This window comes from Aspergillus affinis (assembly GCF_023601865.1).
Source record: "Aspergillus affinis strain CMG 70 chromosome Unknown NODE_2_length_704391_cov_89_054091, whole genome shotgun sequence".
Lineage (NCBI taxonomy): Eukaryota > Fungi > Ascomycota > Eurotiomycetes > Eurotiales > Aspergillaceae > Aspergillus > Aspergillus affinis.
The window spans coordinates 342020-364146 of record NW_026515783.1 but is presented as its reverse complement, the minus strand read 5'-3'; the positions used below and the strand labels follow the sequence as shown (position 1 = coordinate 364146).

The window sequence follows — 22127 nt, the reverse complement described above, 5'->3', positions numbered from 1 at the left end:
ACACCCGCATATAGAACTCTTCCATTGCAGCCTTACCCATATACACCTAGCAGACTCACCTCTAGTCTGTGATAGCACCAACCACCTTCCCCAGAATGCCACCCCTCTTCTCTCCCTTCGCCTCCAAATCTCTATCCGAATAGAATCGTCTCAATCCGTCTAGATCAATGGTACTGGCATCAATCCACCAGGACCCGCGATAATAAATCCTGGCCCCAAGATAAATCACCACAATAGCAACCACACTAATATAATTGGCAAAGAAGTCCTTCACATTCGGACTGCCTCCCAATGGCCACAAACTGAGGTAGAATTCGGCAATGATGAGCAGAATGCACCATAGCAGACCCCAGTATGCACCGTATGGATAGGTCCATGATTTCCAGGGGAGCTCGGAGGGGTGGCGGCCTTGGAGTTTCCAGGCGTACCTCATGCGAATGTGTGAGAGACAGATCATGCCCCAGCCGAAGAGCGTGAAGAGAGAGGTCAGGTTGGAGAACCAGGTAAAGACTTCGGCGCCGCTGTTGTTGACGTTCAAGTATGCAAGACCGCCGCCAATGAGGAGTGTGACCCCAAGGCCGGCGAGGGGACGACCTGCCTTGTCGGCTTTGCCGAGAATCTGGCCATGAATTAGCATTGACTGAACGGAGGTGAGTTTGATGATGGGGGGCAGCAAGCATACCTTAGGAGCAATTTTAAGATGAGCCATTCCCATAAGCGTACGAGCACCACCATAGCCAGAGATACTTCCAGTTGACACGACAGAGATAAAGATGACAGCGTTCATGATATGGGCCAGAGGAGCTAAACCGGCGTTCCGGTAGGCAATGACGAATGGGGAAGCGTTGACACCCGAAGCACCGAATAGATCCTGGTTCATGGGGTCCACAGTGATAGTGATCATGAGCGAACCCAGGACGTAAAATAGTGACAGACGCAACCACATAGAACCGACTGCACGCGGGACCGACTTGCGCGGGTTGGTGGTTTCGGCGGCGACGAGAGCGCAGTTCTCGGAACCGGACATGGCGAAGATACAGGTCGGCATGACGGAGAGGAACCCCTTGAATCCGTTGGTGAAAGGCTCGGAGTTCCAGTATCGGAAGCCTATGGGGCCTTCGGCGGGAGCGCCTCCTGCGGATACGACTGGGTGGTGTTAGGGCTAGCCTTGAAACAGTGAACAGGGCAGAACTCACCGATGAGAGAAATGATGACCACAATGATCCACGAAAACTTGATTGTCGATGATATGACCTCAATTTCTCCAAAGAACTTGACACCGACCACGTTAATCAGGATAATCACCACCCAGAAGATACTAATCCACGCGGCGACATGCACTTTATCTGTCCAGAAGGTCAAGACAGTGTTGACAGCCTAGCCCCAGTTAGTTCAGATCAGTCAATCTGGATAATATCACCAACCTGCAGCTCATTTGCAATGACAATAAAGTAATTAAACCAATACGACCATCCTAGCGCGAACGCAGCCGACGGGTCGACAAACATCGAAGTCCACTGCACAAAAGCCGACGGAAGAGGATACATGACAGCCATTTCTCCAATGGAGTGACTAACTGCCCAGATCATAGTACCAGAGAGAATGTAACCGATGAAAATGGCAGCGGGGCCTCCGTTAGCCAGGGACGTACCACTGCCCAGCCAGAGACCCATGCCAATGGAAGAACCCAGGGCAATCATGGTGATATGCCGGGTGGACAGTGTCCGATGCAACTCGGTTTCAGCTCCATGGTCAACATCAGACACCCAACCCGAGGTACTCGGCTCCACGGTCTTTTCGATCGTTTTGTGACTCGAGGAGTCGAAAGCAGCCATATTGACTGTTTGTCACTTAGAAAGGGTAGGATTGGAGTGGGAGGACACAGGTAGGGAAAAAACGGGAGTAAAGGAACGACAGTAGCAACTGGGAATATTAAATCATATACACAAATACTCCAAACCAGCTCGTGGCAAGAAGCCTTCCTTGGCTGGCTTGCCCTGCGATAAGACATCTTGTTCGGCGGCTTAGCGTTGCGGGCTATCAAAGGCTGGAGATAACCGCCATCTTCTGGAAGCTCCGTGTCTGCCAATTGCGGGGCGTTATTCGTTATCAGCCACTAGCTGAGGGGCTTTCTCGCCCCTGACGAGCCAACAGAATCCTGTGGTGTAACTAGTGGTGAATTATGGGATCATTCGGGACAGGAGGCCTATGGTTCGATATTACACTTGACATTAAGATAACACGGCTCCTCTGTATTTCATGATTTCGTCCGGGTTTGGATGCTTTATTTCTTCTTTTGAGCTCGTCTAGTTTCTGAATACAGAATTGGACCAGCAATAAATTCACGAGATTTTGCTCCAAAGCCTTCAATGAGCGGAGACTATCCGACTCAATATTGTATCCTGAAAACCCTTCCGCTGAACACAGAACCAACTACTCAAGCCCTCCATGAAACCCTTCAGAAGTATGACTTCAATACCTCTGAACGAATGGAATTATGTTTTTCTTCTCAGCTCTATCCCCGGGTACTAATTTCTCTCGTCCAGCGCCGATGTAACCTAGATAAGCTATCACAACCATGCTCCATTTAACCTGTCATCAGCCACCGTACTGATTGTGGGACTTGACCAGCTATTGAAAATGCGAATATCGCAACCTTGGTCGTTGCTTATATACACTCCAGCTTCGGTCGCATATCATCGGTTATGCTCGGATGCCATATCGATAACTCGGGGGTATAATCTGCCCTGCCTAACCGCGCTATAACGATACATAATCGGTTTGACCTACTGCATTCCTACCTTGAAATGTCACATCGCACCATTTGCGTATCGTACCACATGGCTCTCCATTCTCGTGATTGGAGAACGGGTGTTCGTGTTTAGAGGATAGCTTTGTGGTCTGATAGCTTTTACACGTGGGACCGGATCTGCTGTACGGACCCTGCGTTTGGGCAGAGAGATAGTGTGGACATGTGGACAATTAATTCTAAATTTGCCTGGCTCCGATACTTACAACCTACTAGGTTTTTTCCAGTCAATAATTATTTGATGGTCTGTGCCAGGAAAATCAGATGGGCACATTCCGTGCGCAGAATAGTTGTCAGTGCAATAGCCAAGTCTCTAGATTTTTGTTGTTTGTCACATTGCATGAAGGGACTTAGTAGACTATTAGGAGTATCAGCATTAACTTGGTCTGTTCAGCTAATCCGTCTTTTGTATTTTATCTACCCACATTCTATTTAGATATATATTTTCAAACTCACTTAAAATAACAGATACTGAAGACACAGTTACAGGAAGACTTAACGCTTGTTCTAGATGGGAATAATTAAAGAGAATGAGTGAAATGTAGCAGCAACAATTAGATGCTAATGATAACGAGTTTGCGATGGATTTAGAACTGTCTGTAGAGTACTTGCAAAAAAACAAACCAAACAAACAAGGCAGCAAGGCAGCGAAAAAACGCCTCGGCATTTTAAACCTCCTTTTCCCGGCCTGTTTTGCTGATTCTTTGGTGCCTGAGGCACCATGCCAAGCATTCGTGTTTGTTTACGCGTGAAGACCGCTTTTCCCTATAGATACGACCATCTACATCCTAGTTAATTGAATTCATTCGTTTGGCCACAAATGCAATCTCATGTCCTCATTGTGCCTGTCAATTATTTTTTCCTAATATCCTCACCCCGCCATCATTGAGTATCCCAAATAAACCGAGCGCTTACTGTATTTTGTTCAGAATTTACTTACCTATGAGTAGGTAGGGTTGATTAGGGGTAAAACCGCAACCGAATTTGCACTAAACCTCTGCGGTTATGGGTTGAACTTGAATATCTTGGGACCGAAATCCGCAGCTCAGGGACCGCCCGAAACCGCACCGACTATAATCCCACTCAGGGCCTTTCTGTGGATCCCTTTGGGTGATCGAAGGGGGGATAGAAAATGAAAACGAAACTACAAGAGATCCCCGACGAGCTTATTTCAAATTGTCGGGGCCAAAGGTGAGCAAGCTACGAAAGAGTAGGGTGTTTATCCAATCGCATTTTTTAGAGCTAAACCAAGCAGGAGAACTTCAGTAAGTCTCGTTGAAATGATTGAATAAGGTTAAATATATTAACTTAGAGGAGCACTCAATTGGTTCTAGACCCAACAATTGGGGTTTAATATGCTCCAGCTCGGAGTAAGTAAGACAAAATAACAGAAGACTAGTATTATATGTACATGTACAGTATTATAATATGGCAGGGTTAAACAGCAAATATGATAGATGACAAGCACAGCGAGCCGGACATTCAGTCCTGAAGACGAGCGACCAGCTTGTCACCGAGCTCCTTGATACTGTCCTCGAAGGCATCGGTGTCGTCCGTGGTCCAGTCAGCCTCGTCGCCAGGAACAGCATCCTTACCGGTGAATCCGATGTAGAGGACATCGTCATCGGCATGGCCATTGTCACCGGTAATATCATCATTAGGGTAGCACAGCTGCACCAGAGAGATGGACGCTTCGCCAGTGGAGTCCTCACCATTGGTGTCGCCCCAGATACCGTAGAACTAATTCAGGTCAGTTTTCTATCTCACGTCACACACGAAAAGGTATGCAAGGGGAGGTATACCAGCTGATCGCCACAAACAACGGCCATCACACTCAGGGGCTCCATGCCATACTCCTGAGGATCGAAGTCGGTGTTACCAAACACGACATACGGATGAACATTGGCGTCCAAGTCATCGATGCCATACTGGCTCAAGGAATCCATGAACGCAGTCTGGCTCTGGCCAGTTTGGTCGTTGGCGCAGTCACCATCAGTGTTATTGGCGCCATCGCAGTCCACATCCATGTTATCGTATTGGCCACCATTGCTGGAGCTGTGCAGGAAGATAGCGCCATCGATGTCGCCGCAATAGGCAAAGGTATTTTCACCATTGATGCCATCGGTAAAGCCGCCAGCGAGGTTGTTCTCACATTTTCCAGACTAAACAATTAGCCCTGCGCCTTCGAATGGTTAAATCCAGGCAAGGAAGGGGTACCTTATAGTTGTCATAAATCTGTTTCAAATTATCAGGCAGATCATATGCCGACACCAGGCCGACCGCGAGCAGAGCAGCGAGAGTAGCGTAATGCATAGTGTCAAAGAGAGTCAATCAATGGAAGTTGAACCGAATTCTGGATGTCTCCCCTCACAACCCAGCGAACCACTGACGTATTTATACCCATCCATTGCACCCCTTCGCTCCCATAGAACAAGCCTAGCCCAAGCATCTGACACGCACCATTCCAGATCTGGGATATGGATACCGTCGAGCCCGCCTCCAATAACGACCACGGAGGGTCGACCCACCGGGCGATCATCCCGTCGCTCCGTCACTCCATACCCGAAATAGCGTCAGCCCTGGAGCTTGACGAACTTTGAAACCACCCGTTTGGGGGCGATCGTGACGAAAGGAGTAAGGTAGTGCGAAGAGATGGAAGGGGGAACTGAATAAGCTCGTATCGGGGCATGACGGATTTGACGGTTCGGGAATATGGTCCTCGCTTAGATTTCGGGGGCCGGATTAGGGGTTCGTTCACTATTATACATACCACGTGCTATCTTTAATTCTCTCTAGTGGGTTTCATGCAAAGAGATGACACGAGATTGGGGTCGACAAAGCATGCTGAACTGTTGAGCCCGACGGAGAATAATCAACCGCCGTTATTCTGAACCGATAGAGTCCACTAGCCGCCATCCTAATCTCAACTTCACATGATCATGCGAAACGACAACATTCATAGAATAGCTGCTATTGTTTCTTGCGGTAAGAAGCCAACTGACTCCTCAGGAATCAGCCATTTAATCTTATTTCATCTGTTCTGAATAGCCCGTGGTAAATATGAAACACTCGATGAGTATTCTACGACTCTAGTCATAATTCACCATTCTCGGTCTATAGGATTACAGAAAAGCACAGGAGAAAGGGAGAGGGTATGATTTATTATTCTCACGTTGAGCCAGTACCTCAGTAGGGGATTAGGGTTGACAAAGACTCCGTTATCTGTCGGTATTACTATTTGCGTCAGAGTCATAGTGGTCTTTGAATATTCGCCTCGAACAAGGAAATTGTATTTCTTCTATCACTGTTTGAAAAGTACGGACGTAAATACCCCCAAAAATTCTACTCAAGACTGGCAAGTAGACAGCCAGTGGTAGAATGAGAAGCTTAAAAACACTGGCGTCAAATATCGAGTAAAGCTAACTGGGTGGCTGGGCTATGGGAATCCATGCGAGCGTGATGTGTTAAGATCCGGAACCTGTTCTCGAGTGCTCTTCTATCAAGCATTCATCCAAGCTTCGCTAGCCATGATCATGACACAATGCCTTCTCGGCACGTCTCATATGTACTGAACCATCATGTTTTAGCGAAAGCTGCCATAGTTTTCTAAGATGTCCAAAAATTTGGATGTCTGTTTCGCGACGAAACGGCAGTCGCTTGTTTGTTAGAGTGCATATTCAAAGAATGTAGTTCTTAGCACACGAGAGTAGCGCTAGGCCTCTTCATTGGTCATATAAGACGACCAGCAGTTATAGGAACTCTTAGTCTTACCAAATAATTATGCGAGGGATTCAGAGCCATGTATACCAGGTAGTCCCTCACATCCCGCAAAAATACCTTTGGGACTGTTAGAGATTCGTACAATATTGAAGTCAATGCATACAAGTGCAGGAGAAACAATCAAAACTAGACATTCTTAGGTAATACAAATTCCAGATGAGGGAATCTACATAAATATTGTGCAGAATAGTACAACATAGCTAAACCATAAGGAAAAACCTTGTAACTGCCAAAACTTATTAACACACTTTCTACTAGCAAGGCACCTGGGTAGATAATAGATACGGCTAACCTCCAGCCACCTATCTATGGTCACAGGGCCCATTAAAACGCACCCCTACGGGACCCACTCCTCACAACTTCTCGAACCGGATGTGTTGCTGCCTGAGGCATAGACCCACCACCCATTTTCTCCGCATCTTTTCTTCTCCGGCGTGGAATCTTCTTTTCATTCTTTCTCACAACTTCATAGCTTGTCCCGCCCCTTTGTATGCTGAGTCGATCGGCGGAGAGGGTTGAACATGATCTTGTGTTGTTCTCTCGGTGCTTAACAATCGATTTGTCAATCGACGTTCTCGGCCCCGTTTGATTTAACAGCCGTGACTCATGTGTACGCGCGCTTGTGCTATGTCGGAACTTCCGGTAGGTCGAGTACTGGAAATTTCCTACAAGACATCTCTATATAAGATGTGGTCTTCCACACCTGAGCCGAGTCATTAGCCGCCGACAAACCCTAGGAAGGAAATTATCCATTGCTGAATAGTGCTGATCATCAAGAGATTAGTTCATTTCATCGATTCACTATATCTCCCGAAGAGGACCTGATCACCAGCAACAATGCTACTGCAAGTGTTACAATGGCTGCTAGATAGCCTCACGCCAACTGTCCTTCTCTATGGCACCACCGCTTTTCTCGTCTTGCTGGGCTGCGGCCTAACCATTGTGCTCCAATCCAGCAATGCATCAACCATCCGCAGACAGCTCAAACACCTGAAGCTTCAAGGCATTAAACCATCAAACAGTAACATGAACGACCAATATGACAGCCAATATGCTATCCCCGAGGATACCGACCCAGCATCCAACGAGCCTATCCGGATCAAATCCATCTACATCCATCCCATCAAATCATGTGGACCGATTGAGCTGGATCGTGCCCTCCTGACCAAAACTGGATTCCTATACGATCGATGCTTTGCCCTAGCTACAGAAACCGTATCCCCTGGTTCTCCTCCGGAATGGAAATTTATCAGTCAGCGTACCAAACCGACCATGTCGTTAATCCAAACCTACCTATGGACTTCGCATGAATCGAGCGATCCGAACGATCCGCTCGTCCAAGCAGGCGGCTGCTTAGTTGTCACTTTCCCAGACCCAGATACCGACTCCCGCCCCTTGCGTTGGATCAGCCGACTCGACGCCTTCCTTCACACCGGCAATCTACATCCGACTCCGGAGATCTCATTCATCGTCCCGCTCCATCCAACCCCCTCACAGATCTCCTCGTACGACATCAGCATCCAAAAATTTGGAATCCACGGTCGCCCAGCCTCCGGACTCAACATCTCCGCCCTCCCAGACATCGCTACCGCTCTCCCGAAGCTCAAACGCTTCCTTCGCATCCCAGACTCCCAGCCCCTCGCTCTACTAAGATGCACCCCGGACACGCTACTACCAACGACCAAGAACCTCGCTCCACTGGAAAATATTGGCTCCCGAGCTGTCCACGGATATACAGACCAGCAACCGATCAACATCAACAGTATATCCTCCGTGCACTCTGTCTCGGGCCTCTTACCACCCGAGAACCAACCTCTCAACGCGCTGCGCTTCCGCGCTAACATCTGGATCTCGGGATCTGTCGCCTACGACGAGGAGACATGGAAACGGTACCGCATCATCCCCAAGAGAGAGGCTAGTTCAACACAACCAGATACATACGCCGACGTATCTCCAACACTATCAGTCGTATGCCGTACCTCGCGATGTACCATGCCCAGCGTGAACCCCGACACGGGGATCTTCGATACCGATGTACCTCCCGCGGGACGGAAACGGGGCAAGCCCCAGCCTAGCACGACGCTGGTGGCGCATCGCACGGTCGAGTCGGGGAATGCATCGGCGCTGGGGTATCTGGGGATGCATTGCGTGCCGGAGGATTCGGGATTAAAGGAGGCGGAGAAGCAGGGGCGGGGGCTGGTTGTTAGTGTTGGTGATGAAATTGAGGTTTTGGAGAGAGGAGAGCATTTATATGGGTCGACGGGGAGTGATTATTAGAATATACTATGCCTAGGGCGGTGTTGTATCGTGTTAGACATTTGATATAGTATTTGCAGGTATTGAGCTTTGAAAGTGAAGTAGATTAACATATTTTAGACTATTGATGAATAACAAATGCTACCGATAAAGCATAGAGTATATACTCCTGGACTATCTACCAAGAGCGTCAACTAGACCGAACCATGAACGCCTGCTGGTACAGCAGAAACAGGGCCGATCATTGCGCGAACGGGGAAGGTCGATGGATGATAGGTGATGGATCACTGAAACAATGTCTAACCCTCTAGCTTTCCACTTCCCTTCACCAAAGGTGGTCACAGTGGCACCCGCCCAGCGTAGACGAGACGAGAGAACATATCCCCAGGTGATGAGTAGGATGGAGCATCATAACTTTACGAATCAGCATTCAGGCGCAGGTGACAGGCTAGTATACTAGTATTCGGTTTACGAGCAAAATCTGCTCATTCGCTCCTGAGGCAAAGCCTTTTACTAGCGAGCATCAACTGCCCCATACAACCAGTAAACACAAACCCAGTCCAAAGGCATCGTACAGCTAAACCACCGAGAAAAACTGACTCATCAGCATCATAGCTCAAATGTATTACACTATACAGGAAAGGACGTAGCTCTATTCCAAACTACCCCGATCTTCTTAACATCACATCATCATCATCATCTGTACAGACCCCCAGATCCACAATATCACAGATAGATCCACAGATCAAGCCATCTCCTGATGACTCGCCTCAACAGCCTTCTCCTCCGCCACACTATTCTGCCTCCTCTCAACCTCCGCAGTGAAGGTATCCTTCGCCGATGCCGATTTCCAGGCACTGACATTGGAGTCAAACATAGCATCGATTTCTTCGAGCGAGCGGTTCGACGTCTCAGGATACATGAAGAACACGTGGAAGGTCATGACAGTACAGAAGACGCCGAAGATGATGTACGTCTTCCATTGGATGTTGGTGAAAGCGGGCGCGACGAAGTAGGCCAGAGCGAAGTTGAAGATCCAGTTGCCTGCGGCGGACAGACCGACGCCCTTGGCGCGGTATTTCAAGGGGAAGACCTCGGAGGCGTAGACCCATGCGGTGGGGGCCTATTACAATTACTTAGCCTTCTATTTTGCTGCTTATGCACATGGGGGAGGGTACAAGGGAGGGACATACCCAGGTGAAGCCGTAGACACCAACAAAAATATAGGAGCAAGCAATCACGCCCTTTCCGGGGGCGCCTGCGATAGACCATCGGAGGTTCTCGTTGCCGTCGATCGAGTCAACGGGGTGGCCGTATGTAGCCATAATGCCGGCAATAGCGAAGTGAAGGGCCAGGCAGAGAACGGAGCCGCTAAGAAGGAGGAGTCGACGACCGATGCGATCGATGTAGGGGAGGATGACACCGGTAGTGACGAGGAAGATAACGTATTGGATAGCAGAAGAGTAGAGGGCCGTGTCACCGGACTGTGTCTGAGTTAGCTGGACAACTCATTACTGGCCCGAGGGTAAATATCAACTCACCATGTTGGCCATCTGGAAAATGTACACGACGTAGTACATAGCGACGTTACCTCCCAGCAGTTGCTGCCACACCTGTACACTAACACCGCACATAGTTCGTTTCCACATCTTGGGACCAAATAGGGCTAGAAAAGTAACATCCTTCGACTCGTGGGCGACGCGGACAGCCTCCTGCACCTCCTCGAACTCCAACTGAACGACTGGGTTGCTGCGGTCGCCGTGTCCATGGAGCAAAGCCAGGGTATCATGAGCCTCCTCCCATCGCTCCTTCCCAGCCAACCAACGGGGCGACTCAGGGAAGAAGGGCAGCGCAAGCAACAAAATAAGACCGGGGACGGCCTGGATACCCCAAGCGACACGGAACGAGGAAGCGCCAGAGAGGCCCTGTCCACAGCCGTAGGAAATGAGGTACATAATCAGGATACCCCATTCGATAGCCCATTGTTGAATACCAACGATACGACCACGGATACGGGCGGGGGCCAACTCGGCGAGGTAGACGCAGACCTGGGACGAAGTGACACCGACTGAGGGTAGGTAGGATAGGGTTAGCGCAAGCCACGTGGACAGGGGATGGACGCCTCTTCCGTACCGGAAAGACCACTAATGACTCGGCCAGCCACCAAGTGCGCCACGCTGTGTGCGCTACATTGGATAACGGCACCGATGATCCAAACGATACAAGCAATCATGAGAGACATGCGTCGGCCAAGGTGATCGGATAGCCAACCGGCTCCGATGGCACCTGCGAAGGAACCGGCAGACATAGACGCGGTGATCTAGTTTCGGTTAGAGCAAAATTACATAGTATGAAACAAGGAAAGCTAGAACTTACACCACCCTGGAGATTCGAGTCGGGATGGTCGAAATAGTCGAGGTACTGCTGCGTGCCGATCCAGGCACTCATAGAACTACGCGGGTCAGCATTTTCCCTTGTAAGAAAGACCGTTAAACGTACCTGACATCGAAGCCGAAGAGAGCACCGCCGATGGTGCCAAAGGCGGCAAGGACTGTATTGCATGAGTAAAAACGGACAGAAAATGTTGGAGAATGTCAAACATACCGTAAATATTCGTGATCCGATACATGGTTGGCAGCTCTACCTCACAAGATCGGGCTGATCGCGGAAACAAAAAAAAAAAAAAAGTCGGCGCCAGGGGAGCTCCAAGACAGCGATCTTATATACGACGAACACTCATACGGGATCGCATGGCTGAACTTGGCATCCGCGCCCGTTTGGGAGCAGCCGGATTCCGGGGTGGTGCAAGACGCGCATGGCGTTCGGCCGGCGGCACCACTGGAACGAGCAAGGATCGGCCTGGAGGGAATGTGGAGGTCCGGGGAGACATGGGGATGGGGAAACGAGCAAATCAAGGACTCTGGGGGAGGAGCGCCAATGCGTCATGAGTGGGGAGGAGTGCACCAGCTCACCCAGTCGGTTGATTCTGGGACGGAGATTTTCCCAGTTAGGTGTTAGGGAGAGGCCCGGATGAATGTTGAATTAACCGAGTAGATGAGACCCTGCCCTGTTGTACTGAAAACAATCTCGCTTTGATTAAGTGATCGCGATCCTTTGGGACGGAGTATCCACGTGAGGATATCCAGCTGCCCATCAATCAGGGCTTGCCATGCCCAGTGACCGGGAGAGCCTTACTGCCTGAGGGAGACAGGGGGAGAACACCTGAGGCATCAGCTGATGGCTGACAAAGCACACTCTCCGCGATTTTTCCACCAATCACTGATGGGTATTTCACGTGACTCTCCGCGTCTCGGGCGGACCCGGTTCTTTTCCAGCTGCGAATCAAGGAATGTCAATGCTCAATGGCCCTGAAACATGGGGTCAGGTTAATTCTCGGTCCAGGTTAATTGCATTTAAGCGAACTGTGCCGAGAAGTCTGGACTGGACCCTGGCAATGGCATCCCGAGGGGAGATGCCCGTGCACTCTGACATCCCCGGACTCATCTCTCCCGCATTTTGGCTTCAACGGGGTCTTCCATGACGTGTACTCATTCAGGTCTGTCCATGAGGAGAGCTCACCTGTTGCGGTCTGTTTCACTCCAGTATCCCCAGGTCGCTAGTGCGCGACTCGGCCGTCGTCCGCCGTAACGCGCCTGCCCGATGTCCGATATCGTCGGTATGCCTCCGGCTCGAATCTCACCAGCTAGCCATAGCCATCCTAGTCTGACGCCTTCTACGTCGGTGGTGTCGAATCTAATCTAGGAGTTTGACGCCTCCAGAGCACTTATCAAGCCTCATAAACGCCACTCGTCAGCACCGGTCCGAATCGTCTCCTCCGTTGAGGATGCACTTCGCTCCGATCGCTTCTCCGAATAAGCACGCCGATGCCCTCCGTATTGACATTGGCATTGGCATCGGAACCGCCATACGGAGTCAGGTACATGTGCTAAGAACGATCGTCTCTTCCGATACTGACGATCGCTGTACGCTTGATGTCACTGATGAGCTTGTACTGCCGAGTCCTCTTTCCGTCGCCGAATCCACTTCGGTCGCGTTGACCGGGACGATCGTCTCTCGATGGCCGAAGCGAGATCTTCTCCCGGTCGGAAAATGGCTCGTCTGGGCTGCATGATGATGTTTTCACCCTGTCCGTGCCGAGAGAAACCGGTCAGATGACAATTCAAAACCGTTGGTCTTGGAATCGGCCAGGTCTGTTTGCTCTGAGAGTAACTTGGCCTGCCGAAACGGGTGGGATATACCCACTTTGGTGCGTCTCCTGTGGGACGGATAGAAAGTCTCACACATGGCGTCATTGAATTCGCTAAATGCAGTGGTGTGTGGGAAATTCATCAACTTGCCGAATCTATCTCACTCTGCCACTGCACTTTTCACCTCAATTTTGTCAATCGGAACACTCATCTCCTTGCTTTGACTGGTAAGCTTTTTACAGTCAACGTGAGCCAGAACCTACCTTGCCGATCAGTCGTCTCTCGCTAGTATAACCATGTTCAGGATGGATCAACCACGTTTGACTTCAGTCGAATCCCTCCAAATTTTCCTCAGACAATCATCGAAGCTTAATTCCATCCCTTTTGAATTCTCATTTGCTAGCGAGGTCGCCTTCTAAAAGAAGCTTCTATGTTGTTTCTATAGTACAGCGTGGGACATGGATCAGGCGAAGTCGCTATAGTAGTGATTCCCGAAGTGGTCATCTTGCATTTCTTGGGGGGTAATTTGTATCAGCTCGCCCACTAATTTCCTCATAGCCCTGCAACGACCCTGACTAGACTGATAATCCAGCCAGCCGGGTAGGTCTGGTAACCTCTTCCTCTTTCATTGACTATCTTTAGACTCTGCTCCGATGCTCCTTTGTTGGACTTTGAGCTGTTTTGTATAGGTCAGCAGTTCATCTGCTCCTGTGATATTCCTGGCCTTGAACACATCAAAGGCGACAGCAAGAACGCCATGATGCTCTATGTAAAGACCCTTTGCTTTCCTGCTCCGCTGCGAAATTGGAAGTGGAGACATTGAGGGATGCGGAGCGGGATGCGGAGCACCGTTTGTCAATGTATGTGTTTGCATATGATCATACATATGGGCATGTGATAATGATTTGTCGTCCTCGAGACCAATGACCCGTGGAAAAACTTTCTAGTCCTCGATACAGTGTGTGTTGAGGTCTGCGCCGTATTTCAGCATCAGCTTAAAAATATCCAGCCACTCGCACAAATCCTTTTGCAGATAGTCACTATCAACATGGAGGTAGTGAACAGTGTACTGCCATATTATATACCCTTCATACACCTCGTTTGGATCTGCGCCATTCTCAAGCAAAAACCTGACTCTGTTGATATCTGGACGGAACGTTGCTAGATGCACAGTTCAAGCATCGAGGGACAGGGCAAAGGCGAGGAGAGGGAGTCCTTGCCGATGGTGAGTGGACCAGGATGGCAACGGAAGTTGCTGGCTCCGCGCCAGAAATACCGGCGAGGCGATCATTGAAATCTTTGCCTGGATATACCAGTCTAGTTTTACCTTCAATGCGATTGACAGCAAGTCTTCACCCCAGACAGCACGCTTAGAGGCATAGATCTTCCATTCAGCATAGTTCTTCGGGTTATCATAGAGCATCCATTCACCAGTGCTGCACGACCAGTGGCCTTGTCCTGATTGGCGAGCCTAGTGCTCTGCAAGAACTGCGTCTAACTCTTCAATCAGCACTATCAGATCCGAAGATCCTTTTCCTGTGAAGCTTGCGATTTTGGACAACATAAACTGGCCCGCCTCGTATACAGTCTTGGCTTGCAAGATCACGGGTGTTTTCTTCGCTTGCAAAACATAGGCCATCGTGAATGATACCGAGGGATCAAATGAGGAACGCTTTGTGCAATCTGTCACAGCCTTCCACACTCGAGGCTGTTCTAAAAAGTCTCTGGCAGTTCGATGTAGATACAAGATTTGATGACGGTGTTCCTTGGTAATTCCGGAGTTATTGCCATTCGTAGGCTGCAGTGTCCCATGAGCATTTGGACTTCGGGGGCTTGGAGTAAAGAGTTGTCTGTTGAAATGTTGCATCAAACCCAGCTGAGGAGGTTCATCTTCGATCCCTTGTCGCAGCACGTGAGCATCGGCAATTGACATACTAACAGCACCATCATGCTCGGGGAACGGGCCGTATTTCTGGGTAAGAGGCTCGTACTCAAAAGGTGAATGAACTTCCAGAAGCCCCTTGCATCTACTGTTCAGTTTCAACATTGTTCTCTCCACAAGCGCTTCTCTTATTAGGTCTTCCTTCGTTGTCATCTTGTCATTTTTTGTTCATAGCAAGTCTGTCAGTGTGCAAGCTTATGACATGACTTACACTAGGGCACAAGAGCGCCCGATAGAGAGCCATGACATTCAGACTGTGACCGCTGGCACGAAATATCTGAAGCATTTCCGAAGGTTCTTCACGATACCTCGGCTCTATCCGCTCCAGCATACGGTCATAGAGTTTCTCAAGATCGACCAGAAGATCAGCCAAACACTTGCGAAGGTCGAAAATGTCGTCACCATTTCGGGCCCACCAAGCAAGGACTTCACAACAAGCTCTACCCACAGGAAGATACCATCTGCCTTTTCCACAATCTCATGTATGAGAGAATTTCCGCCGTCTGAATCGTCGATAAGAAGCAGTTGCATCTGTTTATTCCTGCCCAGTTTATCCCTCACATATAAACGAAAATCATCCTTAGTCAGGTCTTGCAGTCGTAGTTGGCAATTGAGGTTGAAAATATCTTGAAAAATCGACCATGGCCTGCTTGAGACACCAAACTTTGCATGCGTTGACAGGTCTGAAAGATCATGGATATATTCAGCAATTCTCTCTGGATTGCCATCATACTCATTCAGACCGTCGATGAAAAAGCACATCCTCATATCATCGCGCGCAAGGGTCACAAGACGCGTGAAGGCTCTTTGCAGCTCATCTATTGACCATATTAGCTCTGGCATCTCTTTGTCTTGAGCAGCAAGCTTTGCCCTTTCCTCCCATTCCTCAGGAAGCACCTCGGGTATAAGCTCCCTGCACTCGCTGAGTACCTTGAAGAGGAGTGTACGGAAAAGCCCTGTCTGCGATCTTTGTTCTTCGACGCCACTGTTCCAGAAGAAAAAGACGCCCGCGATCAATTGGCCGTTTTTCGACCAACTTCGAAGACCGGTCCACGTCTGTGGATGATCCCAAATAAAGCGGATCAGTGTCGACTTTCCCGATGCAGCCTTCCCTTGCATCCAGTAGGTTCCGCTACCCTTGACCAACCATTCCAAGAAGCCGTCCCATTTCATCCCATTTTCTCCCACGTCTCGAAATATCCAGGTGAATGTATTGCGGTGAGCTGCGGTGATGCTATCGGCGCGATGATCCATTTGAGGGAACCGCAAGCTTTCGAGTAAGCTGGCTACTATGCGAGCCCTGCGTTTCTTGACGCCCGTGTGATGATTTGCCTGGTTTGTTACCGGGAGCATCAATTTAGTGTTAAAGAGCGTGCGCATCGTCCGTCTGGTATCCTGACTGAACGATTCAAAATGCCTGTTGAAAGGCCTTGACACCAGAAGCTCCAGGCTCCCTGCTGCTAGTAAATAGATACCCTAGTCAGAGACATCACAATCAGACTTACTGAAGATATAAGTGGACATAACCCTTGAGTTCGCACCTCCAGAGCTCCAGCTGCCTCACGAGTTGGTCTATCTCGCCTGCCTCCCAGACTGATTTCAAAGCTACTCTGAAACTCTCCCATTGCACCTAGTCATTTGCCTTCGGCACAGTCAAGTAGCGCAAACGATTGAGCAACTTCTCTCCAGCACCAACGCATTCTTTGCACATTTGTTGGAGGCGTTCATATTGACGATGCGGCTCTAGCGACGATACCCGCACGTGCTTGGCTGAAGAGAACGATTTTTCCACGTCATCAGTCAGCTCCTCGAGGTGCACAGTGACGGTCTCGGTACTCTCATTTCTCCAGTGCAGTCCGCCTAGATATTTCTACATTCGGTCCTCCTTGCACAGAATTGAACCGGAAAAGTCGGTGAATTGGACGAGCGCAGCGAGCACAGACATAGTAGAAAGGCGATCCAGCCCAGTGACTGAATTAATGCACATGTATCAGCATAACCAAAATGCTGCGATCGGAAAAAGGAAAGACCCACGGATTTGCGTTTTAGGAATCGCCGACAATAGTTCCTTCCCGTACGCCGCTGCTGTCAGCGCTGCGTATCCTTGCCAGTGTTTGTTCTTGTGTGAGTCGGCGTAGTCACAGATACCTTGAATGACCAAGCACGGAAAGTGATCCATGAGGCCAGTAGATTCCATCTCGAAGCACAAAATGCCGAGTTCCTGTCCCAGCCGTTCCCGAGTTTGGCCGTCCCTCATCACCTGGTTTCCCGAAGCGATGAGCCCATAGTAGAGCCGTGGGACATTGGAACTCGTTACGGGCCGGTCAACAAGTTGGCCTCGATCACACTGTGCACAGTCATCGTTCGAGGCTAGGTGTTCGTATGCTGCGTTAAAAAGAGTATCTTGATGCTGCCTGGGGGCGCTAAGTTTGAGTCCAAGATGCTTGTTTCGTGTAATCACATCGGATACGATCTTCGGAATCTTTGTTTCGCTAATGAAATGGGTTGACTCCAGATCGGCGATGGCCGTGAGTAGTTCCAACGGTGGCTTATTCAAGGATCCGTTCGGGCGCAACTTTCCTCCACTGGGCACCTTACCGTAATCATATCGAACCACGCCTCTGTGGCGATCCGTCGGCTTGCTGACCGCAGCGTCTCCCAGACGAATGTCCACCGACGGGTTCGGGACACCTCCACCAACCCCCACTTAACATTGGGAAACGTTGATGACATATGTTCGGCGACCAGGGCCGCGGAGGTAGTGCCGTACAGGCCCGAAGGAAGACAGGCGATCACGACATGATAGCCTCCAATCGAGCCAAGCGAGTAGGTATTTCGGTCGTTTTGTTGACGTTTTGGCAGGGTCTCGTGAGTTTCGTCCACATCAGCTTAGCCGCCGCCATTTCCAGCGGTAAGGCACACACCTATCCCACGGTGTAGTCATCGTACGACAGAAACTTGGTTGATGGCATCGTCCACCAGCTTTGGAGAAGGAGACGAGATTCGGTCGCAACACGTCAGGAGGCTGGGAGGGGAAGGCTGAATGGTCAGCCAGGTGATGCAAACGAACAAGTGATGCCCAATCAAATGAACCCAGCGCAGTTAACTATTACAGGGAATGATGGAGCTAACTAAGCACTAAAATGGATAACTAGTTGAAGGCAGAGACTGAGCTGCTCTAACATGATTTATCATTTGCTTTGCCAGTGACCAGACATATTTACATATGCTCAAACCCATATATTTCATCTCAGCCGAAATTTTTAGAAGCAAATGAGCCAACCAGATCGTAAAGTCCACTGCAAACTAATCAATCTACTCACTCAAGCCTCCAAAACAATGCTATCCCACATGAACCCCCTCCACTTCGTCGACTCCGTCACCTCAAAGTCCACCGTATTCCATCCCTCGCGCAGCTTCCCCTCTGGCACATCAAATTCGAACAACCGCCACTCTCCGGCCGTGGTCGCAGAGCGATACATTCCTGGATCATTCGGCAGAGTCGTCAGGTTTCCGATCGGACTGTCCGCGTCTCCATTCAGAAGAACCCTCGACTTAGTACCGGAAGAATACCCCGCCAAAGACACCGTCAACAGCGCAGACGCATTCGCGCTCTTCTTCTCAACCGGGAACTTAATACTCCAAGTCCCCTTAGCCGACTGTCCAAAGCACCAGTCCGAGGCCTTGCTCTTGCCAACCGTATATACCAGGTCCTCAGGACACTGCTCTACAAGGGCATGCTGGTACGGCGCCCCACCATTCTTGAAACCCAAAGACTTCCGATCAAAATCACCGACCTGGAAGATCTTCTTCCGCGAAGAGATCTTCCACTGCAACTTGCCCAGCTGTGTTTGCTTGTCCTTCTTCACCGTCACATCGTTCTGCAGGAATGACGTCGTCACGTCGCGAATCTTGCCCCCGTCTGACCACGCCTGCAGTCCGTAGTCGCCCGCGCGCACATTCTTGAAGGTAAACCGGCCCTGGTTGTCGGCCTGCTCGGTGTAGTAGTAATCCGATCCCATGTCTAGCGCTGTTTTGCTAGGGTCGTTATCGCCCAGGAACACAGACGCGCCGGCGGCAGGGCGACCGTCGGAGAGGAGCAGTCGTCCGGACACGGAGCCACGGGTGTGGTAGGCCTTGTCCTTGAACCATTTGTATGGCCAGGCTTTTTCCTCTTTCCTGGCTCGGGCTGCGGCGTCGGTTTTCGAGCCATCGTTCTGTCATAGTTAGCTTCCATGCATCATATCTCCACCCAACGTCATGAAGAGAGAACACCAAACAGAAAATAAGACACAAAAACATACCAAATACCACAACCACGGCCCCCAAACCTTCCCATCCGGAAACTCATCCACCGCGGAGACCTGAAAATGTGTCCCATGAATCATATTCAACTGAACAGCATCGCCGGTCTGGCTCTCGCGATGCACAGTAAGTTCCTGTTTCAACTGATTCCCGTTATAATAATCCTTCCCAGGATTAATATACCACGAACCGAACTCCTCCCCATAGACGCCATAAAAGTCCAAGTCCCGAACCCACGCAGTGAAATCGTACTTAGTGATATAAGACCCATCGGCACGCTGCCACGTCTCGTCCTGCACCTTCGTGGAGACAGGATACTCAGCGAGATCGGGCAATGGGCTGTCCTTGATATTTGTGCGGCCGTTGGGGAAGGACCCGTTGTCGAGACGCCAGAGGGTTCGGAATTCGCCGAGGGTAGGGAGGTCGTGGTTCACAAAGTACTGGTATGCGCCGGCGAGCTTGTCAAAAATGACCCAGTGGAAGTCGCCTTCGCGGGCGGTGAATTTGACGTCGATGTAGTCGGCGCCGCGGTGGTGGATGCTGGCGGAGGTCCAGTTGAGGTCGGATTGGGCGCCATCTTTATTGCCATGTTAATTGGGTGGTCTGTTTGGGTTAAGGGACAGAGAAGTTGGGTAGGGGGGAGAAGTACTATAGCTAACGTAGTGGCCCCAAGCATCGCCGACTAGATCGGTGTCTTTGTAAAATAGCTTCACACCATACTGTCGTCCGATCGTGACATTCCACAGATCATTCCCAATGATGTGTGCAGTGTCATTGATCTTCTGAAGAAACGGTTTCGCCTGGACAGTGCCAGCGCCGAGTAGGGCCAAAGCACCCAATGCAGAGAAAGAATACATCACGAACACCGTCTCCCTGAGTCCTCACTGCAAACAACAACCTCTAACCCCGGACTCACGCCACTATTTATGGCCCCAGGAATCTGTGGGGCAGGGAACAAACAATGCCCCGACTCGGTCTACATTACCGCGAATTTGCGGGGGTGGAGACATGCCAGTTGGATGCCAGTGGTGGAAGAAATCGACGGTTCGTCAGGCACGGGCTTGGCGTGGGGAAAGACGAGTTTTAATTTCGGTTCCTCTACGAAAGGCTTAGTTCACCGGTAGACCAATGAGTAAATTTCATCCATTGCAGGGAGGTTCATCCTCTATGACACGACCCGTCCTCCCATCCTGACTCCGTGCCTAGGTACCGACCCAATGCTAACTCGCCGACAAAGATGCCACCCAGAACGGCACAGAAAACGCCGACGTTGAAGGTCATGACAGTGAGCATCCTGTACAATTACTAATCAGCATAACATCCTACTCAAAGCGTAGAAGGAAAAGATGTGGGAGAGGGCTGGTGACATACAAAAAATACCCAATTGCCGCCTTGACACACTCCAGGACTGAGAAAAGCCCGTCTTGCCAAATGCTCCATGCTCGACTCGCTTGCCATCGTTTCTGGGTAGGGAGCGCATTTTGAACCCTACTTAACAAAGAAGCCTTCGCATCATCTGTTTTCTCGATACTTTCATGGCCCTGAGAGCGACAATCATGGCGTTCCTCTTCATCGATGCGCATATACCTCGGCAGCGGACTCAGTCTTTCCTTCGCGATTCGAGAGCCAGCTCTGCGTGGAACGGCGCTGAGGGTCACGGTATTCGTCTGCGATGTTTGTCGATTGAGTTTTTGATTCCATGATCGCTCGAGTTGGGATTTCCAGGCCGTGAGGAATCGGTTAAGGACGGCCAGAAGGAAGAGGAACAGTAGGGTGAGGATGTATGATGGGACGGAGGTAGTGGTCCAACCGGTGAAGAGAATCGTCACTTGCGTGCTGGTCGTGAAGACGGTCGGCATTGACATTGACATTGACATGGATGAGTCATTGCTTGGATTGGGACCGGTGGTTGAACTGTGGGTGTCGGTGGTGCTTGCTGGTTCGTGATGATGGTGCATGTCCATGTTCATGTCCATATTGCGTGGTGGTTTTCGCACATTGATGTTGGGAGTCAAGTGGTGATTTAAAAGCAATGAGGACCACAACTATATCATCTGTTTACCTGCCAGCAGCCAAGGGCTTTGCTAATAACATTCTCTTCCCAAAATGAATAAGTGAATAGGTAGCGTGCATAAAGCACCTGCGCGGGATTGAGCACATTTGAGGATGTTCGCGACCAACCACATACGGCTGTATACAGGCGGGGCAAGTTAACAGGAGCTTTCCACAATATCATACGCTCGCTTCTGTCTCTATCACACCTCAAGAATCCTTCCTCGTTCTTTCGTTGCAGATCATATCCCAGCTGGCACCAAATCACGCAAATCTGCTCTTCACCTGAATCACCGCAATTTGAATCAAGAAATTCGGCAAACGCACGGACATATATGGAGCCCTACCAGTCCCCCTTCTGTCCGCCACCTTGGTATTTCACTGCTATACATGAGTCGTTGGCCAGTGAAGTAACGTATCACTGGATTTCCCATTGAGTATATCGAATCAACCACGTCGTCATGGTCCCCTTTCGATTCTCACGAGCCACACTATCCTTTTTCTCTCCAAATCCGCTCCCATTCTATCGGTCTCTAACGTCTTTGATCGTTCCTTACAGGTGCCTCAAATATAGTAATCAGAGGTATTTATGCTTGGCTCCTAATCCCGTCTCTCTATGCATCGCTGAGAGTGAATAGGCTATCGTTCTTCACTTCGAATTACCCGATCTGATCGATACCGCCTTCTTCCTTCAATATCTGCTCTTGATAACTAACCTCATGCAGCCGATGTGAGTCCTCCATGGTTAAGCCTTATCGGATTGCCGCCATGTTTG

The 22127-nt window shown here is 49.9% G+C and overlaps 6 protein-coding genes across 6 annotated transcripts; 1 reads left to right on the top strand and 5 right to left on the bottom strand.

Annotated features, from left to right (window-relative positions):
* Positions 1-61: 61 nt before the first annotated feature.
* On the bottom strand, positions 62-1835 carry KD926_005912 (putative amino acid transporter; the record flags this gene model as incomplete). The annotated part of the gene is made up of 4 exons (XM_053098753.1): positions 62-619; positions 683-1146; positions 1197-1377; positions 1425-1835. 4 exons carry the CDS (start codon positions 1833-1835, stop codon positions 62-64), a joined length of 1614 nt encoding a protein of 537 aa, XP_052960949.1.
* Positions 1836-4291: 2456 nt separating this feature from the next.
* KD926_005911 (glycoside hydrolase family 75 protein) lies at positions 4292-5122 on the bottom strand (the record flags this gene model as incomplete). Its single annotated transcript, XM_053098742.1, has 3 exons — positions 4292-4549; positions 4612-4971; positions 5027-5122. The coding sequence occupies 3 exons, from the start codon at positions 5120-5122 to the stop codon at positions 4292-4294; spliced, it is 714 nt and encodes a 237-aa protein (XP_052960948.1).
* A 2304-nt stretch (positions 5123-7426) lies between these two features.
* Positions 7427-8866, top strand: KD926_005910 (uncharacterized protein; the record flags this gene model as incomplete). The annotated part of the gene is made up of 1 exon (XM_053098731.1): positions 7427-8866. One exon carries the CDS (start codon positions 7427-7429, stop codon positions 8864-8866), a length of 1440 nt encoding a protein of 479 aa, XP_052960947.1.
* A 724-nt stretch (positions 8867-9590) lies between these two features.
* Positions 9591-11474, bottom strand: KD926_005909 (sugar porter family MFS transporter; the record flags this gene model as incomplete). The annotated part of the gene is made up of 7 exons (XM_053098721.1): positions 9591-9968; positions 10039-10329; positions 10387-10913; positions 10979-11165; positions 11222-11297; positions 11345-11396; positions 11450-11474. 7 exons carry the CDS (start codon positions 11472-11474, stop codon positions 9591-9593), a joined length of 1536 nt encoding a protein of 511 aa, XP_052960946.1.
* A 2522-nt stretch (positions 11475-13996) lies between these two features.
* Positions 13997-17967, bottom strand: KD926_005908 (uncharacterized protein; the record flags this gene model as incomplete). Its single annotated transcript, XM_053098710.1, has 11 exons — positions 13997-14183; positions 14244-14489; positions 14553-15148; positions 15207-15371; positions 15428-16412; positions 16501-16625; positions 16692-16830; positions 16888-16966; positions 17030-17543; positions 17594-17860; positions 17929-17967. The coding sequence occupies 11 exons, from the start codon at positions 17965-17967 to the stop codon at positions 13997-13999; spliced, it is 3342 nt and encodes a 1113-aa protein (XP_052960945.1).
* A 351-nt stretch (positions 17968-18318) lies between these two features.
* On the bottom strand, positions 18319-21276 carry KD926_005907 (putative rhamnogalacturonase; the record flags this gene model as incomplete). The annotated part of the gene is made up of 4 exons (XM_053098699.1): positions 18319-19212; positions 19300-19877; positions 20515-20594; positions 20672-21276. 4 exons carry the CDS (start codon positions 21274-21276, stop codon positions 18319-18321), a joined length of 2157 nt encoding a protein of 718 aa, XP_052960944.1.
* Positions 21277-22127: the final 851 nt, after the last annotated feature.